This window comes from Cebidichthys violaceus, unplaced genomic scaffold (genome assembly GCF_023349555.1).
Source record: "Cebidichthys violaceus isolate CVI_PGR_0920_01 unplaced genomic scaffold, fCebVio1.0.p SCAF_17, whole genome shotgun sequence".
Taxonomy (NCBI): domain Eukaryota; kingdom Metazoa; phylum Chordata; class Actinopteri; order Perciformes; family Stichaeidae; genus Cebidichthys; species Cebidichthys violaceus.
In genome coordinates this window covers 3,869,680-3,895,233 of record NW_027176340.1, presented here as the reverse complement: position 1 = coordinate 3,895,233, position 25,554 = coordinate 3,869,680, and the positions used below count along the sequence as shown (strand labels likewise).

Here is a 25,554-nt window from a genome sequence, read left to right as displayed (position 1 = left end):
TATGTGTCCTCCACAGCAGCTCTAACGCTATCTTCTCCAAAAAAGTTTATCCACTAATTATAGGGTTTCTGTTTTTGAAACATCTGCTGAATGGAAAAAGAGATTAGATTAATGCAGAAGAGAGTTTTGCATCATGTCAAAGGTCTTCGCCAGTGATTGAAAAAAAAAAAAAAAAAGCATTACCTAATTATCATGTAACAGCACGTCAGTGACAGTTCGGAGCCTTTGGAGCCTTCCTAATCCAGCCATGTTTTGAGATGTCTCTCTCTGTTTGTTATGGTGAGATTTGATGTAATCCCCCCTCATTGTAGAGCACTTGTAGACTTTCCCGTGTCTTTAAACCGTGTCTTAAAATCGTGACTAGAACAGAAATGGTCCACACAGCCATTACAATTTCTCACCTTTACACTGATGTAGAAACTAGAGGCCTAGAGAAACGCATAATATATCTTCTTATTTCTAATGACTGTAGAAAATAAGAAGATGTATTATGCCTTTCTTCAGAGGCCTCTTTGTAGCGCAGTCATGGAAAACCTTTACGGACATTTTCATGTGGCAGGTCAGCTACATGTTGTAGTCCAGTACATTTTAAGACCTGAATGAGGTTATGGAAAAGAACAGTCACATTTTGTTGCGTTAACCTCCAACCCATGCAGCTCAATGCAGAACTGTGACGCTAAATGTTCTTGTTTAGAACTGTTTAGGTGTGGCTGCACGCATAGGAGGCAGATTCCTTTTGTTCACGCGTGCAGTGCAAGGATGTGTACGGTGAGCTGGCACATGATAATAGCGTGTGGTGTGGAGTTGCACTGACCAGCACACTACAAACTTACTAACCACTTCCTTCCTTTCCTATTAATCCTCAGCCAAGCGTCAAAGCAATCCCCTCAGAGTCACTAACAAGACTACACCCTAATTTAACAAAGATCTGTTGAGTCATTCTTCCTAGAACCAAACGTTTTTCCATGAGGACTTTTTTCGCTTTCCAGGTCAAATGTTCTTCCCACAGTTCAAGTCATGCCAGTAAAATAGATAGTCTAAGCTTTTTTAGAAATATAGACAGTACTTGTCTTTTCTTTTCCCACATCATCACCTTTTGTATACTGCATGTACTTATGTTGATCAAAATGAATTGCTGCCCTCTTTCCTGTAGAGAGGAAGGGTTTGTAGAGCGGACTCTTGGCCTTGGAGACGCTGAGGCCCTGGAGGTTCTTGAGGGTCTGTGGAGCAGCCTGGAGGTCACGGAAGCTGGAGGACAACGTCCAACGAGCTGGGAAGACTGCGTGAGCTGGGCTCGTTGCAAGTGGGAGACTCTCTATAACAACGACATCCGCCAGCTTCTGCACTGTTTCCCTCCTGAAGCGGTAAAATCACACCAGAGGAAAATATAACTCCATAAAGCCAAGTATCGTAAAAAGCTGTGATTTATTTTGATGGACACAGAGGGGCACTGTTGTGTTTGTAAGCGTGTTCCTTGCATTCCAATCAATAGAACACTGCAAAGAGGCATTGGCGCAAAAAAAAGGAGTGCCAATCAGTTGTTCAGTTTTCACGTTTTCACTTCATGGTGTAATGCAACATATTCCCCGGGGCTCAGAGACCACTATGAGCCTTGTCTGAAACCCGAACCACCGAAAGCCATCGCTGATAAATATCTCTAAGCGGCTCTGAGGGTTTGTAATCTGGCGAAGCATGCAGACAGTGATGTCACATGTTGCTGTCACACCTGGGGGGGGGGGGGGGGGGGGGGCACGGATCAGTAACCCAAACAGACCCTCACTAACCCCTGTCCCAGTCCAGCAACTGGCTGTTTATAGCCTCATAAGATGTCCCTGCAGGGTTATAGAAATTCCTAAGTGTGATTTTCTTCCATTCGTGTCTGCTGTAATATTTATAGTAGAGCACTACATTCCCTGTATTTCCCTTGAGAAAAACACAACTTTAAGTAGTATGGCTTATGCTGATAAAATGAACCATCATGTGTTACAATTAGAATTTGAACCAATCCGGAAAACATCCGAACATTTTTGTTTATCTTTATAATCTCAACGCACCACAGAGAAACTCTTTGGCAGTTATGGTTATCATTTTTTACTTCTCTTTTTTCTTCCCTAGCTCTCGTTGCCGTAATCTGTATGAGGGTTATGGTTTCATTGTCTTCTTGGAAAGTCACTCTTGACCGCAAACGTTCTGAGGAACTATGATAAAACGGCTAACGTTCACAAACCCACCTGACAAATATGGGTAGTATGATAGATGGCCACACATTCAGTATAACAGCTACTTTGTTGGGTGTGAACCTCCATATAGAAGTGAGCGTGGTCCTGCATGTGTGTTTAAACTTTTACACAAGGAACAATGGTTGGATTTGAACCAAAGACATTATGGCAGCATCTTCCATGCAAGGCTCAAGTCTACGTACAAGAGATAAAGATAGAGCGAGAGGCCGTCCAGAATAAGATATGGTTGTACCCCAAATGACATCCAAGATTGAAGGCCTTATATTGTTGATGCAGTCCCATTCTTCACAGTGAGCAGCTCTTTGCCTGCTAGTGAAAGTACTGCAGTAAAAGACCAAAGAAGAGGGCTGAAACTAGTTGATGGACAATCAGTTAAGTGAAGGCAGTGTTTAATCATAGTCCTTCAAGTTAGTGATGATTTTTTTTTTTTCTGGACCATTAAAAAGTTTTTTTTTTTTTAAATTTGGCTAGACAAAAGAAGTACAGTTTATTTATTTATTAAATTAATACACTTTAAGGAATTATATGAAAGTAGGTGTTTCAGTATTTTTTTTTTTTGCATTTTATAGAATACAGTAAATCATCAACTATGAAATAATAATGAATAAAAGTCAAATCAGTTTTATTTATAAAAGATAATAATACAAAAATTCTAAATTACAAATTCACCAATGCTTTATTAATAAAAGAACTGGACCTTGAGGTTGTAATCTTTTGTAAAAATGCACCATATACATTCTAAAACTGAGTGGCGTCAACCTTTTCGAGGATCAATCATTGTTGGTGCCCCAAAGCCGTCTGAATCCCGGTTGTGCTGCTGATGCCTTTTGGCTGCTATAGAACGCTCCCCTGCGGTGAAAACTGGCACCACCAGAAGGAGACTCTCTCTTTCCCAGCATATGGACCATTTGGAAACATCAAAGCTCTCCGTTCCTTTGTTCCTTTATCAGACATACAAATTGTGTTGTCGACACACGACATGATAACAATATTAGTCTGGCTGTTCTAGGGGACGGTTGTAATCCTCCTGCTGTGTCAGAGAACTGAAGGACTAAGTGATGTTTTATCATGTAATACATTGAAACGGTATGTTGCTTGTGATGCAAGTACACTACCTAACAATTCATCTCAAAGATAAAGCTTTTGGAATAATAATAATAATCCCCTTTTTTAATGGGGAGACGAAGAAAAGAATATACTGCGTGTAGACGCAGTAGTTTCAGCCGTTGATCATTGTGATAAACTGATTTTCTTCCTTCAGGTGACTGCTGCTGGTCTACCCTTCTGGGCTGGATCCAAGAGATGCCCTTGCCCACTGACCTTTGACCCCAACAGTGTGAGTAGCGTCTGCTCCAATTCCTCCTGCAGTAGTAATCATGAAATGCACCCTGAAACAGTGGACGGGAATGACTGAAAAAATGGTGATGACCGCTCGCATTGTTTCGTTATCTGGGCTGATGGTGTCTCTTCCCCACTCTGACCATATACTGGATTCTTATCTGAGCTGTGAACGCCACTTAACCTGCATATGGACAATGAAGTGCAGATAATAATCTGCTCTCCACACACGTTCACGTCCTTGATAGCCATGCTGATTTCTACATTCTCTCAGTTACAAAAGAGGTAAAGCTGATATTAAGCTTAAAATAATGTAACTTGGAAGGCTGTAAAAAAATGGACAATTTGCAACATCTCATTGTCTCACGCAGAAGATTTGCTTCCCTCCCTCTGTCGTTTCACCTCACCCTTTTCCACCGTCTCTGCACTGTCAGCATTCTATTCCATCTCCTGTCATCTGACTTTTATCTCCTTCACAATTTATTTTTGCCCCTCCACCTGTGTGACATGTTTGACAGTCAATGCTGCAACTGCAAATGCCAGCGTCGGTGCCATTTTCCATTTATCTAGAAAGCTGTTTTGTTTTGGATGTGTTATCTATTATATTTGCATTTTTCGTTTATCAAAAAGTACTTTCTCTGTTTGACATTCTTTGTATTACAAGCGCTTCTATTCTATAATTGCTATCTGGTTTTATTAATGCGTTGTGAGTTTGAGTATGCAGCATTTGCACAACCTGCAAATCTACTTATCAGGGAATTAAATAAAGTGTTGTAGAGACCTAAAATATCAGTAAAATGTAAAGATACAATGAACGTGTGTTAAGAGAGATAAAGAAAGTGACCTAATGTTACAGCTACCTGTTCTGTTCAGGGAAGTAATTTGGACTTAATGCACTACCTTAATATACCTTCTACACAATGTCGCTTCTACAGTTTCACCCTGCAGTTAGGTCTGCTGAGTCAGCTTTAAATAACCAATTTTATTTTAGCTTTTTCTTTTCTATAGAAAGTCAAAACTGTGTTTTAAAGAAATGCACAATGACATGGTCGTGTTTTATTTACTTTCTATATGGACATAGTGTTTTCTGTGAAAACATGACAGTTTTATAGCAGTTCACAATGTATTTCTGTGTTTTAGACTACCCATATGGAGTATGTTGTGGCAGCAGCTAATCTGTACGGGCAGATCTTCGGAATCAGCGGGACAAGAGACACCGCTTCTATCAGAGAAACCTTAGAAAACGTCCACGTACCGTCTTTCACTCCCAAGTCCTCCGTGAAGATTCATGTCACTGACGAGGAGATGGAGGAGGAGAAACAAGAGGACAGAGATGACGCCGGTAAATGATTTTTAGCTCTGATATTTCTTTGTTATTACCTCACTTTCCTCCAGAATATATATTTCTTAACTCTCTCTGCGTCCTTCTACCAGAGAAAGCCCGACTTGAGGAGTTGAAAGGGAAGTTGGCCTCATCGTCTCTGAAAAGCTCAATCGTGCAGATGTTCCCCACCGACTTTGAGAAGGTAGGGCATGAGTGCAGTGACACCTCTGCTGCACGCTCTGCAGAAGCCGCAGACAGATTGGCGGCTGAGTGTTAGCAGGGAGCTGCACTCAAATCTGTGGGTGCTTTCAGAATATGCTTCCCCCCCTCCTCTTCTTTGGGTCCTCGGTGACCCGAATCTGTGTTATTCCTCAAAACATTCATGAAACAGAGCTTGCTTGTGCTCTTTGTTCGCTGTTATAACTCGTATATATAGTATAGTATATCGTATATAAGTATATATATATATATACTCAGAAGTTTAAATCCGAGATGAAAAGAACACTTCATTCAGCCAGATCACGTGGAACAAATTCATATCTACATAGAGACAGAGCGCAATTAAGTCCTGCCCACACTGCAGGGGAAGACACTTTATCACTCCCTATTGATTTGTATGAAGGTGCCTCCTTGTCACTTTCATCTGCTAGCAAAACACAGACAAATGCCTAAAAGCTGCTGTGTGGTGGGTTGCACTACCAGCAGGGTAGATGACAGAGAGCTGGATGCTAAATTTAACCCTTTGACATGCTAAAATAAATCATTTTAACGAGCTACAGGCCTTTTTTTTGTTTGTTTAGCAATTTAGCCCTTGATTGCATATTGTGATGCCAAATGTTTTCCCCTTCAGTGGTTGTAGTTTTCATAGTATGACGTGTTGCACTCTGTCCCTATGGGCCTGTGTGAGAGCCTCATTAGAACACATTTGGTGATACTTGGCGGACGCTACTGTCCGCAACCGTGTCGACTGTGTCTTTTGAAGTGGCGCCCTGAGCCCTGAAGGTAGATGTCACAGTCTCACCTCACACTCTTTCACACCACCTCTCGACAAATAATCATTCAATGTCTGGACATTAAATCCCTGTTTAGCGCTCGGTTGAAATCTCGCAGGGTCTGTGTGATCCAAGTGTAAAGGTCCCTCTTTTCTAGGAAATGATCTGGGAGGATGGTCCTCTGCATCTGAACAGTCCTATTTACCTGTTCACCTATTAACCCTCCATTGAGATCCTGGGTTTCCCGGGAGACCTTGGAAAAGGAGTGGACTAATTAAAATCCCCACCTCCTATACAAGCCTATTCTTTATCGTCATGGAGGTTGGGAGTGTGGAGTCGGAAGGTTTTTTCACCGCGACAAAACCTTCACTTCAGGCCCGACGCCTCAACACAGAGCTATTAGAAGGCCAGACGGCGGGGTGCAGTTGCTGTAGCTGCAGAAGTGAGGGTTAGAGGAATTTAGAGAGGCTGTGGAATATGACTCTCAGCCTGAAGAGAGCTTCTGGTAAAGCATTTATTGACTCAGGAGAAGCAGGATTTGAAGGTGTATGAGGTAATTCAGGTACATATCAAATGTCATCTTGAATAAGAATGAGATCCCCAAACTACCTTGCTTCCCCTTCTCTTCATTTTCATCCCTTCGTGCCCAGGTCATGCTGTGGGTAGACGGAATGTGTGTAGGAGGGTTTCAGATGCATCAGGTTGCCAGCTAGGAGCTTCCTCACAACCCCTAAAGCCATCCCTGAGCGACAGTCCCCTTTCTTAGTCTTTGTAGAGCCGCAGAAGCAGAGGCATGAGCTCACTGGCCATGTCGATCACAACAGAAATCTGATTTCCCCCCCTGCATTCTGTTGGGGTGACCGAGTCATGTATTAGAGTGACGTAAGTGACACAACAACAAAGCCTTCAAAGCAGCCAAACTGAGCGCCACACCTCTGGGGATGTCACTTGGCGTGGACATGGATGAACACGGAGATATGTTTTGTTCTTGTGTATCGAGCTTTGGAGCGCGTTATACCAATGGCTCACATTCTGCGTGTTTATCGTCCCACCTGGCACAGGACGACGACAGCAACTTCCACATGGACTACATCGTTGCTGCTTCTAACCTGAGGGCGGAGAACTACGTCATCCCTGCAGCAGATCGGCACCAGGTCAGCATTTTCACCGAGCGCATCCTTTGAAAAAAAATCTCTGTGAAGGGTTAAAAGATATAGAGGTAAATAAGGCGGATGAAGCTCGAAGTGAGAGGCGGTATACGTAGATTAGAAAAGGCATGGAAAAAAACAACAACCTCCCCCTCCCTTGGGGTCGTGTTTTCAGTCGCTGCTGCACACACCTGCCCTAAAGCCACAGAAACAGCCTCCTCGCCTATTGTTCCTGGAGCAAAACTAATCACGGCACTTTACCTGTCGCCTGGGAGGTGACACCTGAGCCGGGCCTTGTACCAGCCGCTGCTGCAGACACACACACACACACACACACACACAGCCAAGACAGGTGGAGGATGGGGGGGGGGGGGGGGGGTGGGTACTGCTGAGTGAGGGGAGACAATAGAGGGTTACCCGTGTGGAGTCATACAGAGATTTCCACATGTGGCATCTTGTTTGGAAATAACTTTACTTTTACTCACCATTTTACCCTGTTTGTTGTATATCTACACTGCAAAACATACATACGGTTGTGACAATTTGTCAGTGTCAAGATCATAATAATAATAATAATGATAATAAGGATATTGCTCCTGTATTGATATGCGACATAAAAAAGCCTATATTAGATAACCAAATGAATGTGTAATGCAGTGGAATGTTATGCATTACATACAACAAAAATCTTTACATGTAATGTAAAAAAAAAAGTATAAATATAAGCACAAAAGTACTCGTTATGCAGCAGAATGTCCCCTGTAATTGTTATATTATACATTACAGGATGCATTGAATATTGTTTATGCATCATTTATTTTTCAGCTGGTTGAAGTAAAGCTATTTTTTTTTACTGCTTTGTTTAGTAGCTTAATCTACAACAATGCATCATATGTTATACGATGACCATTTGTTTTGTATATAAAACCTTGAAATTCAAAGTATCTATAGCTGTGAAATAAAAGCAATACAGTAAAAAAAGAACAGTGTTTGTCTCTGATCAGTGGTGCAAAGTACGTACATTCACTCCAGTACTGTAGTCATGTAGAACAGTTTTGAAGTACCTGCACTTCACTTGAGTGATTTCATTTTTTTTTGCTGCTTTAAACTACCCTTCCATTATCGTAAAAATATTGTTAAAAATATCACAAAATGTATCTGACATAGCAATTACCTTGCTGTATATGATTTTACAAGACGTCTGACTGTCTCCTGTCCCCTTCACAGAGTAAGCGCATAGCTGGAAGGATCATCCCGGCCATAGCTACCACCACCGCCGCGGTGGCCGGCCTGATGTGCCTGGAGCTGTATAAACTGGTGCAGGGTCACCGGAAGATCAGCCTCTACCGCACAGCCTATATGTACCTGCCAGTCACGCACATTGTGTTTTGCCAACCGACCCAGACCAACACCTTTGAAGTGAGTAACGGCTCTTTACACCCACAGACATTTTTAGTTACAGTCAGTGGATTGTGGTGAGTTTAAATGACTTAATGCCCTCCGGCCAGTAAGGGAGGAAAAAGATCTACAAAGGACCAAACTGATTTATCCCCAAAGTAGGCCGGCTTAAATTCTAAATGTACATACAGTGAGAGTCTGTCAGGCTGTATAGAGTGCCTTTCTCAGTGCCTGTATGCGACTGACTGCTTTGTAAATATTGTCCTTAAGTCATGAATGTGTGCTCTCGGAGTAAGAGACCACTGTCGACTGTCAATTTCAGTGCAGGTAAGACTTAAACACACCCATGTCTGCTTCTGTGTTTGCACGCATTAAGTGAATCTAAGGCGTCTGTAGCTCAAAGCAAAAGTGACAGGAGCTTATTCTTAGAGCCCTTTCAGGATCAAATCCACCCCAGCGTTTTTAGGTTCGACCCAGTTTGCGAGGTCATACGAAGTTCTCGATGCTGTATTGGCCAAGCTTTGAAACACAAACACAAAATGGCTACCAGCCAGATTCAAAAGCCGAGCAACTCTTAGGGTCACATTTTAGGGTCAAGTCTGAGAGGATATCCAGTCGAATCATTTTGCTGGCCCCTTACAGGCACGACTGCTTCCCCCTGACTATCTCCCCTCTGGAGGGAATCAGATATTGGAGCTGCCCTCGCCGGCTTTCTGACTCCGAGCGTTGAACCTCTGACAGACAGGGGTCATTGGGGGTCAGCGAGTGGGGTAGCTGTGTCCTCTGTTACGTGAGGGTGCAGCGGCAGGGAGCTCTGAGACAGTGTAGGTCTGGTTTCGGCTTTGGTTACAGGCGGAAAAAAAAATGCTACAGCTGCATTGATGGCTGCTGTGATGACAGAGGCAGCTGTGGCTTTCTGTGCAGTTCTGAAGTTCCAGGCGTGCCACCCCTCCTAACTTACAAAGACCCCGGTGTTCTCACAGTTGTTGTCTTTTTAAATTTGGTCAGTGAAAGTGTTTGCACATACTTCTAAAAAAAAAAATGTTGCTGGCCGACACACAGCATTGCTGAAGCAGCATGGAACGTTGGATGCACTCAGTGAATGATTGCAGTCACACAGACGGAGTACCTGACATCATCCTAGCCTGAGGTTATATACTCAAGTGTCGAATCATTTAGAAAGAGGGATGGGCAGACATTCGATTTTCCAGACACCAGGCCTTTTCAGTTTGGCCTGCAGTGTTGCAGCATCAGCTTTAAGCTAAGGACAAATTAAATGCGGAACACACATGTGCTGTTACACACTGGATCACAGAGAGAGGGAGGAGAAAGATGGATGGCTGCCAAAAGTCATCTGAGTGGGAGATGCTCTTATGTCTGCCAAAGAAAACATTTTAGTCTTTAGTCTTCATTATTAGTTGAAATTTGTCCGCTGATACTTTTCCACTAAAGTATCGCAGACTTTTTCTATGCAGTGTGTCAAAGATATCATTATGTGTATATATATATATATATGTTGGCCAATACGTCACAAAAAAAATTGCAGTGTTGAAATACCAAAGTAAGTCATGTAGAAACTGTCGTTACATTATCTCATAACTCCTTCATTTCATTTTTGTGCCTTATTTTAAGACTTATGGATAGAAACATAGATCATTCAAAATAGCAGAAATTAGTCCACAGTGAGGGAAGCAGAAACGAAGGCAACATAGCTATTAATATTCTCTTATCTCTCTAATCTGTCTAAGATTAGAGGTTTTATTAGTCGGTCTTTGAAGCAACCTCAGACGTGCAGCTGTTGAATATCACTGATCTGACATGCACCGTCGAGAGCTCAGCTTACTTTTTTTTTTCCGCAATGACTTGGACCTCTCCCCTCATGAGATCAGTCTCAGTTCATTAATATCACGTAACAACGCTCACATCTTACTGGTAGTACTGGTGGCCCACCCGGTGTTCACCCAAAGTGGTGTGTGTGTTTTAAAAACCCACCACATCACAGCATTGTCAGATGTGTGGCGGTCGTTGTAATGTGACCTGCGTTATCACAACTCTAAAGTGCAAAAGCCATGTTTGTGAGTTGGTTGCTGGGATTGAAGGCTTTTGGGGAAAGGTGCTTTAGATGTGGCTGTGTACCACTCTGTCCACAGATGTGATTTACTCACAGACTCTTGCACTGAAATAGATCACTGCTCATTCTCCCACTGTGCTAACCCTTTTCACAGAAACCGTTGCTTTAAAGCAGCTGTTTCCCAAAATAGGAAGTTCCCCTGGCCTCCCCCCCGCTGCTGTTATGGAGGCAGAAATATGTAAACAAACGGGAGGCTGTCCTTGTCTGCTCAACACTGCGATTCTTTGGTATCGTTTTCCTCCTTGTGTTTATGCTTGTCAGTTGGGAGGCCAAGGCGCAGGCCATTGCACTGGAGGAGTGGCAAGTCTGGCGAGTTCACAGAGATGGATATCTCTAAAATGGCCAGAAATGTTTGCGCAAAATCTGCATTAGACATTATCATATAAACATGAAAAGTGTTACTCGGGTCAGCTGTTGCTGCCATAGTTTTTAAGCTTTTAAGTTTTTAAGTTAACATATCTGTGCTCTATTAATGACACCTTATTTGTTAGTGTGTTGAGAAGATTTACCGAAACTCGTATTAATTAACTGCAAAATACAGCGTGACAGACATTCTCATTGGAATTAAACACTGCTGTCCAAAGGCATCCACAGTTAAGTTAAAGCTGAACTTGCTGGAATGATTGGATTTAATGTGACAGGTTGCTTTATATACAAAGAGGTAGGTGGATGTGGTTATAAACCTTAAAAGAGAGTACATATTTGAATCATTGGGTGGTCAGAAATATGTTATAATAAGTTCAGTGTTGCTTGTTGTGGGATAATGAGAAATTAATGCTGCTTTGTAATGCACTCTCTGTTGTACATTACGGTACGTGTAGCTGATGCTATAGCTGCACGATCATACACAAGGTCAGACGGTGCTTGTTATTGCAAGGAGACAAAAACCTCACAAGACACTAAAAGCTACTTCAAGGACAACAAAGATTAATGAGTCCTGCAGTTGTAACTGAGCTGCAGCCTCAGTAAAACATGTGAAGAGAAACATCACCCTAGGCCAGGACGGAGGAGGACGTGTTTCAGCTGGGTATTAAACAGCTCCATCCTCAACCCCTCCAGCAGCTTGTCCAACTCTCTGTACCAATGTATGCTGCCTTTACTTGTCTGCTATGCTGCCTGCTGGTTGTGTGCCATGGAAATACTCCCTCTTCCATGTCTGTGCACAAATCCTCCACACCCTAGCCATAACTTCGTGCACTTTCACACTCCCATGGTGCCCTCTTTTCCCCGGCTTGCCCTTTTCGGTCTCTAATTGAATTAGCGGCGTTGGAGTCGAGGCTCCTGATCTCAAGGAAGCCACTCAAAAGGTCGACGCTCACACTGGTTCTTTGTTAATTGCCTGCAGAGATGACGGCTATTTCCTGCCTTCACAGGACGCGCTGTATTGAAAACAGATTTCCCTGAGAGCATTTTATGTGATCCTGCTGCATGGTCTGTAGAGCACCAGGAGGAGGCAGGGATTCATCTGCTCCATTCTCTGTGTCTAATGCCTTTTTCATTCACAACTTGCTCAGCGAAAAAAGTCAGGAAGAAAGAAACGAGGATGTTTTGCACTTTTTGCGTCGAGTGTCCACGGTGGTTGTATGTTGTTTTACAAGTAGAAGGCAAAAACCTGCAGCTACTTGATTTGTGATTTGAGCACTTGTATAATTGAAGGTCTCACATCTGTCACACACATAACAGGGATTGGCTTAAAGAGAGAAAGAGAACAACAAAGGGGAGATTTAGGCTTCCTCACATGTGGTTAAATCTGTGTTGGCCTCCTCGGACTGTGCCAGTAAAGAAACAGGGTGAACATGATCCAAGGCCCTCAGTGCTCCTCTGGGAGCTCCGGCATGGACCTGCATTGTGCAGTTTGTAACTCAAGACCTAGACATGAATAGTGCTCACGGGATAATGAGTAATCTGTGATCAACATAGACAGCTTGTGCCTTCTGTTGTTCTCCAGGGTTTTTTTTTGTTTTGTGCGGTTGGCCTTTTGTTTTTAAGTCACGCTGCATTGTTCCATCACTGCTGCTTTTTAGTTCCCCACAGATCATTACCTTCTCATTTGTGTCATCAAAAACAATATCACGTCTGTACGCCGGGTGTTTCGTTTATGTAGCGTCAGATAAAGACAGACGTCATCTAGAGAACATTTAGATAAAAGTCCACCTAAAGATCGCCATCAGGATCATTTATTTAGTAGCATGTGTCGCACGGCTCATAAACTCAACATGCATTCTCCCCATTTAGCCAAATGAAGATTAAAAAAAAACACAGAGGCATTTAGTTAGCAGCTCTTTTAAATCAGCCTCAACCATCTCCTCGTGCCATACAAGCCACAGGCCAGTCTTAAATGAGAAGCACAATAACAGGATGGCTTTTTGGTTCGACAGATTGTCCTTCAGCTGAATTAGAATCCAAACCTCTGTGTCACTACTGAGGCCATATTCAGTTCTCTAAAGTGTCCTTGAGCAAGGCAGTTAGTCTATTCCTACTCTGTTGCCCCTGACCTCTTCCCTTCCTAGAGGAGCCCATGCAAAATGGAATACAACCAACTCAAGCTAAAGTCAGCTTCATCAACTAGCCCGCTACAGCCGATCAAATTGCTAGCAACAGTTGTCATTTCAGCCTGCGAAATCAACCGAAATTAGAAACAGGTCATCAATTTAAACTGGATGTACCATGTGAGAGCGGAAAGCAGCGACTAAAGCTGAGCAAACGATCACATGTACCACACTTAATGGATGTTTTCACCTCAAAAGTACCTTCAGGAATTATTTTTACAACCTTCACAAATTCCTGAAGCTAATTTTAATCGAGCTTTTTCAAGGTTTTCGTAACTTCTGCTGTGGGTTTGTCTATTTTTCATGCAGGGAATGATAACATAAGCTGACTTTGTGAGGCGTTTTCTAAACGTCAGTTTTTAATCATGTCTGTGTAAATAGCGCAAGAAAAAATACCTCAGCTATGCGCTATTCAGAACAGCATTACAGTTGGGTCTAAGATATTTGTGATATGGCTTTCCATCTTCCAATTTATGTCTCTCATCCATTGTTAGTCCCAGTATTTGCCGTGTTTCTCACCCGTTTTTTTCTACAGGCCTGTTGGGCTTAGTGGAAGCATGTGGACGTTATTAGTGGTCTCTGTCCTCCTGCTTCGTTCCTCTCTCATTAAAGCACCAATGCTAGCGGGAGATGGGCTGCAGGTTTCTCATTAGTGACATTAAATTAAAGTTTCTGGGCTGTCCCTGATGTCATGAGTTTACAAATTTACACATAAACTCTGAATCCTAAAGGCATTCTGTCATGTCTTCCCCCCCCCCCCCCCCTCCTTCCTTTCTCTACCAACACACACAGGAACCGTTACCTCATACATACACACAAAACCCCCCAGCTTGGATCACTGTATGCAAGGATAATGTCACATATGGCTAATTGTGTCGTCTGCTTTGTGAGGCCCTGCAGGAGAGTCGGTCTGCTTGCTGGTCTGCCTGCAGACTGTATGTTCTGCTTTTATGCAGTGCACATGGGGCACTGACTAACAACATACACATGTTCAGGTTCTGTGATGGAAATAGAAATAAACTGATTATTTTTTACTGGTCTTACAAGCCACATGAATGTGCTCATAAAGGAAATGGAACAGTTTGTGTACACCCATAGACTGGGGCTTAAGAGTTATTAACAGCTCCTAATGAGTGTTTGTCATAGATTTTTTTTTTTTTTGCTAATGTTATGCCTAATGGGCAAATGAATGGTTTTGCCTCAATTTCCTTTGGAATGAACGACACAGACTGTTGCACCATTTGGCAACAGTCTGTTTGCCAAAGCTGAGTAACTCAAGCAGTGAAGGCTCAGTCATCTTTATGCCCGGCAGTCAAGAGAGGCCCTTCCATTGGGCTTATGCAACTGATAAGTGATTGCAATTCACACTGAGGGGGAAATGAATGGCTGTGTAAGATGTTGTGGCAACCCAATCTCAAAAACCCCCCATAAAAGTCAAGCTGCTGGTGCCACTGGAGGAAATCACAAAGTCATTAGAATTCATCCCTCTTTTTCAAAAGTGTGAATAAGCACAGTTCAAATTAGGATACACCTGGAATTCATGCCTTAAAGTAAACAATGTTTGCTCTCCTGGATCTGGACAGATGCAGCTTTAATTGGCTGCATTACGTGTTCAATGCAGTGTGTACAATGTCTCATGTGTCTCATTTGTTTGTGTCCAGCATCAGATAACAAGAATTGGACATCAGACTGACCCACAGATATCAATAATGGTGGCAATGGAAGGGTTACATAATTGACTACTGCATTACACCATGTAACCAAAGAGTGTGACATCTGATTACTAAACCATTTAATCAATGTGTACAAGCTGGGATGTAGCAACGGGGGACACACTGATCACAGTTCGTGTTCAGAGCGGCGAATTGATTGTTGTGAATGACACACATTTGGTGACGCGCGTCCCAAATTCCATACTACATACCGATAAACAGTAAGTGCTGCAGTAATCATAAAAGTCACACGGTACTCTTATACAAAAAAAAATTGTTTTTGCATGGAATAATAATCAAATAGCCGTCAATTGAAGTCCATTTACGCAATATTTCAATTGACAAGACATCTGTTTTATCCGTGCATCATTCCATCTTAAAATACGCCCGACCCGCTTACAAAAGAAGTACTTAATGAGAAACTTGCATGCATTACAAATTATAATGCGTAATCCGCGGTTGTGCGTTGGGACTATCGTCAGATCCCTTTGAAGCCTTTTGATGATAATTCATTGCTTTATGACTGTGTCTTTGTCAATCAGACACTTTGCTATTTGTGTGTCTCTGCAGGTTCCAGCATGTCAGTGGACCATTTGCAAGAGGAGCATTTTATTGACTCAGCCTTTCTGCCCCAGGTCATTTTCAGTCAGGCAGAGTGCTCTTATCTTCCCATTTGAAAGACAATCGCATTGAGATTCTGTTTGCCGTTTTACACGTCAATGGAAGCCTTTCAAAGCTAACTAGCAGCTTTTAGTCTGTGTGTCAAACTCGACGCTCTCCTGAGAAGCGGCTCCTCCTTCACGCTGCACCAGTATAGTCAGCCTTCAAAAAACATACGGGTTACGATCGTAAATACAGAGTTTCTTTAATACAGATTGTGTGCTTTTTAGTTTGACGCATTGTTTTGATGTATTTCAATGTCTTTGGGATGCGTGTAAAAGGCTGGTATCCTGTCAATTCTCTGGGGTGTTATAGACAAATAATTGCAGTGGGCTGGTGGGAGCAGTTGGAGGTCTCAGCCATCTGTTTCTTCACCGCAGTCCGAAAAGGGAGGCGATCAATGGTGACCAGGTAGCGGACGGCACTCCCCGTTCAGACAAAAGGCTCGCTTTGCATGAGAGTGCTGTTGTCCCTTTGTTAAAAATGTCATACAGCAAAACATAAACAAACACACTGCTCTTCATCATCACTTGTGATCACGGTAAATCTACCACAAAACAGGATTCACACATGATGTTACAATGGTCTTTGGTGGTGCAGGTTACATTGAAAGATTCCTCCACCGATTTTAGCATTACACTCCTATAACAATGTCAGAGATGGATCAAAACCAATGCAGCGGAGCCAAAGTTATTTTCTTTTATATTCCCCACATTCTTCTTCCTTGTCAAAACCTGCATTACCTACAACGCAACTCAACCACCAATAGTGCTTCACGTACTATAGTAGATTCATGGGCATTATGCTAGTAGCCTCGAGCGTCTAGCTTCAGGCATAAATGAGGAGCGGGCTACAGAGTAAAAAGTTGTGGATTTAAACGCGTCATTTGGTGAGTCTTGGTTTGCTCTGTGACCCTTTAAATGCTCATCCCCTGCAATGATTCTGCTTTCATTCACAACACAGCCATACCGGTATTTTCCCTGAAATTTGATTAAGTCCTAAGGTGGGAAATTGAGGGTACAGATTTTCCCCCGATTGTCGATCCCCGCTCCCGTTCACACGTGACCACATGCAGGTCATTTTTCTCCGAGCGTTTCAGGGGTAGACAGCGTGTGTGAAAGGGACCGCAGTAATCTCATGGAAACAATTTGTGAAAGAGGCTTTGGTGACAACATTGAGTGGCGCATCAACTCTCTGGTCTTTATAGTAAGTTATAACATAGTTTAATGGAATTCTACTGTTTCAGTTAGAAGAAAGAACATTTTATTCAGTTGCATACTGGATTTTCATTTGATGGGATTTAAGATTTTGACTGCTTTGTCAGTTGAAACATCTCATAGTAAAGTACCTACATGGTGCAACACTTCATGCTTATCCACAGTGATAGGTCAGTATCAGTAGTGTGTTTCTCCTTACTGAACACACACACACACACACACACACACACACACACACACACACACACACAATCACATTCAGACAGACATACTGTCATTTTCCAGAAGCACTTTGGTGACCTGTGAGCTTCCATCCATTGATGTTTGTGATATTATTGGCGCTATCACTGCGCATCACCATTGGCTCTGTGCTGTTGGTGTGACGTAAAGGAAGGTGGATTGATACTGGATGGGAGAAGAGGAAATCGACGGCCCGCCTATATTTCCACTCAATGCAGCGGTTGTTTGAAACATGAAAGATACTTCCTAGATTAAGCTTTAAAGAATCTTGTTTACTTTATGAAATGTTTAAGAATCTAAGCTGCTATGACTGAAGCTGTCTCATATGACACTTAGCAATAACATATATGATTTTACATTTTAAAGAAGTTAAAGGGCCAGCTCATGTTTAAAAAAGGTTTTTATAGGTTAAAAACAACAACTGACCATTTTACACTTTTTTCCCCCCAGTATATCTGAAATAACCTAGCTGCATTCCTGCTTGTACTGCAATATACAGCATACACAGTAGTCAGCAGCATCACTGCCATATGTTCAGCGAACACTTCATATGAAGGGAAATGCGCCGTTACTTGATGCTCGGATGAGAAGGATACGATGTCTTGGTGAAATTAACCAGATTGTCTATAAAAAGGGGAAGCTAAAGGGGCTTAAGATGAAAACATGAAATAAAAAGACCACACCGATTTCTCTCCTAAAGCCTCACTTTGAAGCCCTCCAAAGGAAAAGCGTTGCCTTTGAAGGAACAGGCCTCGAGCCACAACGGGTTGTAAAAACATTTCCACCGTTGGGATTCTGTCCAGTTAATGAAGCCGAGGCAGGAGCGTGCCTGTTTCTTGTGGCAGACTGCAGGGAGGAGGACTTATCAAGGTTTGGCCGCTGATCCCAGCTTCCTGTCTCCAAAAATGCTCCATTGTCTTAAAGGGCAAGATTAAGAACTCGCATTATGATAACGCTCCGCATGCAGTGACCTGTGCAAAATGACCAGCATAATTGTGTTCCCTGAAGGGGATCGCAAGCCGACTTGGATTCATTTTACCTCCTTATCAGGTTTACTTGGCTGAACTTCCTCTGGCTGCGCTACATTCCCATGCCCCCACATACTGTATATCTCAGAGGCGTCTATTTTTTTGTGTGTTCATTTGCCCTTGTTAGTATAAGTGGCTTAATTGTGTATCGGTTCTTTATTGCGTTAGTAAAATATCTCGGTGAGGTCTCTTAATTTGCCCAGAACACAAATCTTATAATGTTTAGTTCTGCTTATACCCTCGACTGATTCTAAAACGTGAATTGTGAATTCAAAATTGGGCAAAAAAACTACACCCCGATGACAAACAATCCATTTAACGAAGGCTGTAGCGTTAATTTGAACTACAAAATGATGCTGATTTGAATTCCCTAATTACCCTTTGATACGTTGGACCGGACTGTGACTGCGAGTCGGCTGGGTCGGCTTTTGTTTTGGGGCCTTGTCAGAGATTTACGCTGTACTGTGACTCATTGGAAATAACACTTTGTGATCAAGCCCAGTACCTTCCAACCTTTTGATCATGTGACTCCGTAAAGCTGAAGTTCAGGCTTTATTGAACTTTAGGTTCTTTGGGCTAGATGGAATTGGATTTGGGGTTATTTTTTTATAACCAACTTATCAAAATAGATCAAAATGAGACGGTTCTGTTATTGATAGCATCTCACCTGATAAAGAACAGAAGCATTTTTTTTTATTTCCTCTCTGTATTTACACAGCAGCCATGTCATTTATTGTGTGTTAAAGTCATCTTTATTCATACGCAGTTTCACAGCTTTAGAACCAGACAAATGGAAAAGTGAAGGAATGTGTGTGTGTATTTGATATGCGGCTTTTTTAATGATGAGATTATTTTTGTCCTGGAAGCTGTTTCTGTTTACATTCAGATTTGTCAGGAAGAGCTTGACAGGCTTCCTGTCAACAAGAGGAAGTAGCCTGAAGTTTGGGCTGTAATATGTCAGATATTAGGGTAACTTATATATATATACATATCAGAAGCCACAAACACTGATGGAATATTAGGAAGAATTTGGTCTTGTTTTAAAAAATACAAATATAAATCCTCTGAAGAAGAGTGAAGTCAAATATCACGGTATTAAACATCCAGATGATTTGTGTTGCTGTTTCAGTAAATGAAAAATAATGCTGTTTCTAAATTGTGACTGAAGTTGATACGACCACCATGCTAAGGAGAATTTACATTTCAACGATTGTCAGTGAAACTATGACGGGCAAGATAGTGAAGTGAGAAGCGTTTAAAGTTTTGAAATGTCATTGTGTTCCTGTATTGTTTTGGAAAGACCAATTGTGTCATGTTTTAGGGGGGAAGTCTGAATTCCTATTTATAATACAGAGTACAATATGTGGACAGCATTTGAGAGATTTGGCCACCCTCCAACAACAAAGCAGTATAAACTTAGATGAACTCCACCGTGGCTTTATTCCACTCACTTCACTTAGCTTTTACGTTTGATTGGTCTTTTTTATGACCTGCAGTGTTCACTTTGAGCACGGTTGTTTTTTCAAAATACAACAGCGGATAAAGATGTGTATATATATATATTATACAGGAAAAGATAATTGCGTTTGAACTTCCAATAAAGCTTTTATTTTGTGTTATTTTTCACACTGGTAAGTTGGTTCAATGTTGTTTTAAGAGGGAAACAATAACTCTCTCCTTCACATTCCTTCTCTTTCCCCAGAGATAACTGTTTATTTGGGCCATTTCACTTTTTTTATGTGCCGAGGTTCCGTAAAACAAAAAGAAATTGTAGCTGTGCTTGTGGGAAACCATTTGTAATTGTTTCCAGCAGCCAGAACGGTTCCAGCGTTGTTCTCCCCTACTATAGTGTTGAATAGCTGACGTCACTCTACACGCGGACTGATGGGGTAGTTGATTGGCTTCAGGTTCCTTCCAGGGTTGTGCGACAGATATGAGAAAGAGGAAGGGAGGGGAGAGAGTAAAAATAGCCTGCATGCCTGCTTAGCGTTGTGTAAAATCTACATCTACACAAAAAAAAAGCACTCGTAAAAAACTCACTGAACAAAAGAGGTATAACAATAATGGTCTTTTGTTCTACAAGTGCATTTCATTTAAAGGCTTAAGTTCTGTTTTGCCATAGAAAGTTGGAGGTTGGCGTTATAATTCACTCTGCATAAACTAAAGCAGAAACTAACACGACCGGGGGGGTAAGAAGTGCATCTTTCAAACAAAATGTGCTTTGTCTGAAAATTGGACAAAGGACCTAGACACCCTGTCAGACTTGAGGAGAAGTTCGCCTCGAGTGTGTCTCCATAACCCCAAACCCCATAAGTGGTGGGAGCTGTGATGGCTAGTCCAAAAGTTCCCCTTGGCTGCTGGAGCAGAGATAATTGGACCCAGGTTTAGCCGGAGTTTTGGTATCCACATCTTGAGCCAAGTTTTGATCTTCACAACTCCTCTCGCCAGACAGCGCCTGTGTCATCAGGTTCGTCTGACTACATGACACATTTTGACTTATTTCTCTGCACGTGAAGAATCCTGACTCATTTCGGGTCAGGTGACGTTTTCACCTCAGACCCTACACGTGTGGATTATGATGAGTATGGGTATGAGTATGTGAAAACCGATATCTGTCCAGTGACGAAAGAAACAGCAGCGTTGAAGTTGGTCTACCTTAAAATAAAAGCGCTAATGAGATGTGAGGGGTGTGAAAGCAGTGCTGCAGGGTGACAGGATGCCTTGTTTAGACTCCCAAGACACTCTCATCACGCTTCTCACATCATATGGTCTTGATGTGTCCAATTCCTTTCAGCTATTGACTGAAAAAAAATCATCTTTTTGTCTTAATCGGAGTTATCCTTGAATGTAAAACAACACTTAGCAACTGTGCACTCATTTGTCATACATACATGTAGAACTACAACGATTATTTACATTATCGCTTACTGTTTTTGCAAATTTTTTTTGATAAATCTTTGTCTATAAAATCTCACTTTGAGAAAAACAGCTTTTCTACGAAACCCAATATTTCTAGAAGTATTTCAATTTTCCTTTTGATGCCAGCTTTTAGAACTTGGTTTGGATGCCTTTGTGACACATTTTGGTCAGTACAAAAAATACCATTAATGTTCGATGCACAGCCCTATTATTTACAATGGTAAAAATCAAAAAAATTGATAAACTTTGTGCTTATGATAATGTGTCAGCACATCGTATCTATCAGAAATAGAGGACAGGAGATAAAAGCTGCTCTTATAGACAGACTATCATTCCTAGTTTAAACAGCCAGATTTCAAGTGTGTCTCAAAGAACTACAGAACGTTTAGAATAAAAATGGCCCCTCAAAGCTCAAACTTCAGCTACTAGAAGTGCAATCTGGCAAAGTGTCTTATGCTGTTATTTCTCAGCCCAGAGCTAACAGTGCTCACAGATGTTTTATAAGCAGCATTCTTCCATTTTTTTCTCTCAAGTTGCACAAACATCATCCGCCCCAAACTACACCGACATGGCTGCATGTCTTTTCCCCTAGAGCAGGACGATTGTAAAACTGTGAGAAGTCTTGTAGATGGAAACTCGAGAAAAGCAAGAGGGTAACTTCGTCATACGCGAGGAAGCCCCTTCTTGACCTCTTCGTGGCTTGTTGGGGGTCTACGCTGCACCTCTCTGAGAGCTGCTGATTGTTCTCAGTGTGCAGGACTCTTGCTATTGACCCAAACATTTTCTGCACACCCCTCACAGCAAGTAGTACTTCATCTGTCAACTTTGTGTCTCTGTGTGTGTGTGTGTGTGTGTGTGTGTGTGTGTGTGTGTGTGTGTGTGTGTGTGTGTGTGTGTTGGTGTATGTAACGTGTCTATCGGCAGGTCGCAGGAAAGAAATACACCCTGTGGGATGACTTCCTTGTTGAGGGCAGACGCTGCGGTCAGCAGGAAATGACCTTGAGAGATCTGCTCCAGTATATCAAGGTACGGCCACCTTATTCCTCTCAGCAAGGAAACATACACTCTCCTCACACCCGGTGCTACTGAGTGCAAATTTTGTGCATGTTTTTTTTGTTGTTTTTTTTTTTTTTTATCTCTAAACCTGTTCACCTTCCTCCAGTGCACACAATGGCCCTTGTTTGAAATGATTGGCCACTTTACACCTTCTATTCACAACTTCAGGACTCTGTTCTACCGTCCCGGAAGAAGGTCAAGCTGTTTTTGAACCATTAAATTTTTTCCCGATGCCTGAACAACATTTGGAACCTTTCCCTCAGTTCATATGCGTACTACTCATAAATGCTCATCTGACACCAGATTCATTTCTGCACATTAGTTTTTGAGATGTCACATACTAGTGAGCTGATTCCCCCTGTTTCAAGTTATTGTGCTAAGTTAGCCAGCGCTTCATATTTAGCAGACGGACATGAGAGTTCTACCACCAGTCCTGTAAACTAACTCTCTGCAAGAAAACGGATAAATTTCCCAAAATGTAAAACTTTTCCTTTGAGGCCTCAAAAGACATTTATGTACATTTATAGAAGATCTCATATCCTCTTCATATCCCTATTGGACCAGGATACTAGTCTGCATATCCAGTAAAGTACGAGTAAGTACCCTCCTACTGCTCTTCCATATTCAGTATGTCTTTATTATATGACATAGGCCACTTGCAGTAGAAATGCCTGAGCACATGACTCCTAGCTTGTTTTTTTTTTTTTTATGCATGCACCGTCTTGCCCTGAACAGACGTTTGATTTATTGATTCTGCTGCAGTTTGTCCTAAGGAGGCAAAGGGAAAAGAAACTGGCAAGTGATCATATTTGCTCCAGGTTTCGTTTAACCTTTGACTGGTCGCTTCCCCCCAGTATGTTTGTGGAGACACTGAAGAGCTTCCTGAACTAATGAAATTGTTTGAGGTCACAGGTCATCATCAGACCTTTAAGCACTGCGGACTGCTGTCTTTGTAGAAATGACCTCTTTTCCACTTTAACACATCGCTATGTTTGTTATATTGTACTCTGCATTCAATTGAATCATTTCTTTGTGCAGGATACATATAACCTGAGCATCTGTGAACTCTACTATGGACCAGCTATCATATACAAGGGGCAAGAAGAGAGGCTCATGCTGAGGTATGCCTAGCTCAGACAAAGACGATTTTCCATATGCATTGCTACACATTGCACACGGCCCTGCCACACAAACAATCACAACAAGCAGCCTCCCTTTGTTTGTTATAGAGGCTAATGGCAGGATGAGGTGTTTCCTCTGAGCCTGTGAGCAGAGAGCCTGTTGACACACTCGCATGCATCACCGAACACTGACGAGTGAGACCGATCCTCATCGGGTTTCCCCTTCTGTTTGTTGAGGACAAGAGTTTAAGAGTAAAATTAGTACGAACCTTTTTGTGCTGCATGTGAGAAGCCCACGCTGCATGGGCCTGTTCGGTGTTGCGGCACATTACGAGCCCCGGGGTGTTTGAAATGAAATCAGACGCCTTGTGCCGTGAACTCTCCACGTCGAGAACTGTATCACAGCGGAATAGGCACCCTTTAGGGATGTTTCGATTCCAGGAGGAGGAGGGAAAACTGCAATAAATCAGGTTTAATAGAAGTTTTAAAGGCTATGATGTGTACGTCGACATTTTGGACCGTTATTGTACTTTGCTTGATTCTTGCTGCGATGTCTTCGTGTCCGTCTTGAAATGGACTGTGTGCATGTCCATGTCTCGTTCAATGACGCTCAAGTCTCAGTTGGAGCTGGTGTTGTTGTTGAGGTTAGGTTGAGCTGCAGACTGAAAGGAGCAGAGTTTCTTGCCATGTGGACAGCAGGCCACACATGACAAATACCCTCTCCAGCAGTCACTTCCTGTGCAGTCGCCCTGCTCCGAGCTTCCTGTGTTGGGCCTGAACTTAAAAAGTCAGAGGCCATTCAAAATCCTTTAATTGTATAGTTGCTGTTATTCCATGTTTTTATTATTGTCAAAAATTTCCCATGAAAAGACCAAAAGCCAGTTTTGTTCTCAATACTTTCCTGACTTCCATAACATAACATTCCATAAAATGTTTAGTTTCATTTTTAAGAACAAATTAAATAGTTTCTTAAAACAGCTGGGCACTGTAGTTTCTTCGAAAACCTTTCATAAAAAGTATTTTCAGCCACTAATTAATACACCCTTTGTTTTGCAGCAGAATGGTGTATATGGGACTGACAACAATTATGGTGGTCTATCTCACAGAGGATTATGCTTTATAATGCTTTGGATACATAAATACTTGATAGTAGGATATGAATTAATTGCTTTCGGTCTTTTTATGGGATTTGTCGATAATAAGAAAAAGCTAATCTCCTTACTGAAGACACCAATATTTATGGCCTTGTTGATGATGATTAGACACTTTTTGTAAAAGCTACATTAATGCAAATGTGTGTTAAAACTAGTTATAATTATAATGTTTTAGAATTTAAATTTTTTTTTCATTCATGCTCAAGTGAAAGCTTAAATATACTGTGTATTTTTACAGTGTTTCTGACTTGGTGAGGATGTTCGCCAAGCAAGACATCCCTGCACACAAGAAGATGCTGGAGTTCAGCTGCTCGTTTACTGAAGATGAGGACTGTATCACAGTCCCACCTATCAGATACATGCTCTTGTGATGCCGCCAGAACAAAGTTTCCACAGTTTCCACTGAAAATGCTTCGCACGGAACCGTTTCAATGTGACAACGCAAACTTGACACTCCTGTGACATCATATCAGTTAAAAACATCCTCATTTTGTTGCTTTAGCTGTTGTTTACAAAGATTAATATCTGAATGATTTGTTCCAGCATCTATCTTATTTCTTCCACCAATATTATCATTACAAATATTATTTCACTGGCATACTTTCATCATTTGTTTTTCATTAATCATCATGGAAAGAGAGAAATCCCAAAGCACGAAGATTATGATCCTACTTCTCTTTTTTTAATTTAACAACAAAAGCATAAACTTTGCAAACCGTAATTTCATTACTGTTATTGCCAACATTTGGTTCTCATTTACAAGTAAAATGTGTCTTTCGAGAGGTCAGGCATAAGAGGTTGTGAAGATGCCTGCCAAGGCGTATGGATTAGAAGATGCTGGGGCTGCTGGGGCTGCTGGGGATGCTGGGGATGCTGGGGCTGGCTTTGTTTCAAGGTTTAATTCAGGTCAGACTGAGCACGATGTTAAAGGAGTGCAGTCAGAACAGGCCGTTGACACAGTAGCTACAGCGCTTTGATGCTTCGGGGGTGCTCTAGCCATCTGGACACAGCTGTCTTGTTTAAATCTCACTGGTCAGAGCTGGTCAGTGTGGAGAAGCTGGTCTCATCTGCTTTTCCAGTTGGCTGTATTTTACTTGGGCCTGTGTTTGAAGGATGCTGATTGTGATTCATATAATTCAATAAATATGTGTCTTTGAGGAACCATTCGATGTGTGTACTTCACTGACAGACTTCAGTTCCTTCACAAACATACTTCACCATGAGCACACCGCACCCAACCTCCCATTTTAACCAGGAAACGGTCCTGTTGAAACTTGGTTTACAAAGCTTAAGAGACGTATTAACTGTGTGGGTTTTTATTGAGCTT

The 25,554-nt window shown here is 42.0% G+C and overlaps 1 protein-coding gene across 1 annotated transcript; it reads left to right on the top strand.

The window, feature by feature from the left end:
* Positions 1-1,112: 1,112 nt before the first annotated feature.
* Positions 1,113-25,393, top strand: LOC137873784 (ubiquitin-like modifier-activating enzyme 1). The gene is made up of 9 exons (XM_068712187.1): positions 1,113-1,364; positions 3,502-3,576; positions 4,719-4,920; positions 5,013-5,104; positions 6,956-7,048; positions 8,270-8,461; positions 21,821-21,922; positions 22,991-23,073; positions 24,466-25,393. Exons 1-9 carry the CDS (start codon positions 1,116-1,118, stop codon positions 24,596-24,598), a joined length of 1,221 nt encoding a protein of 406 aa, XP_068568288.1. The 5' UTR covers positions 1,113-1,115; the 3' UTR covers positions 24,599-25,393.
* Positions 25,394-25,554: the final 161 nt, after the last annotated feature.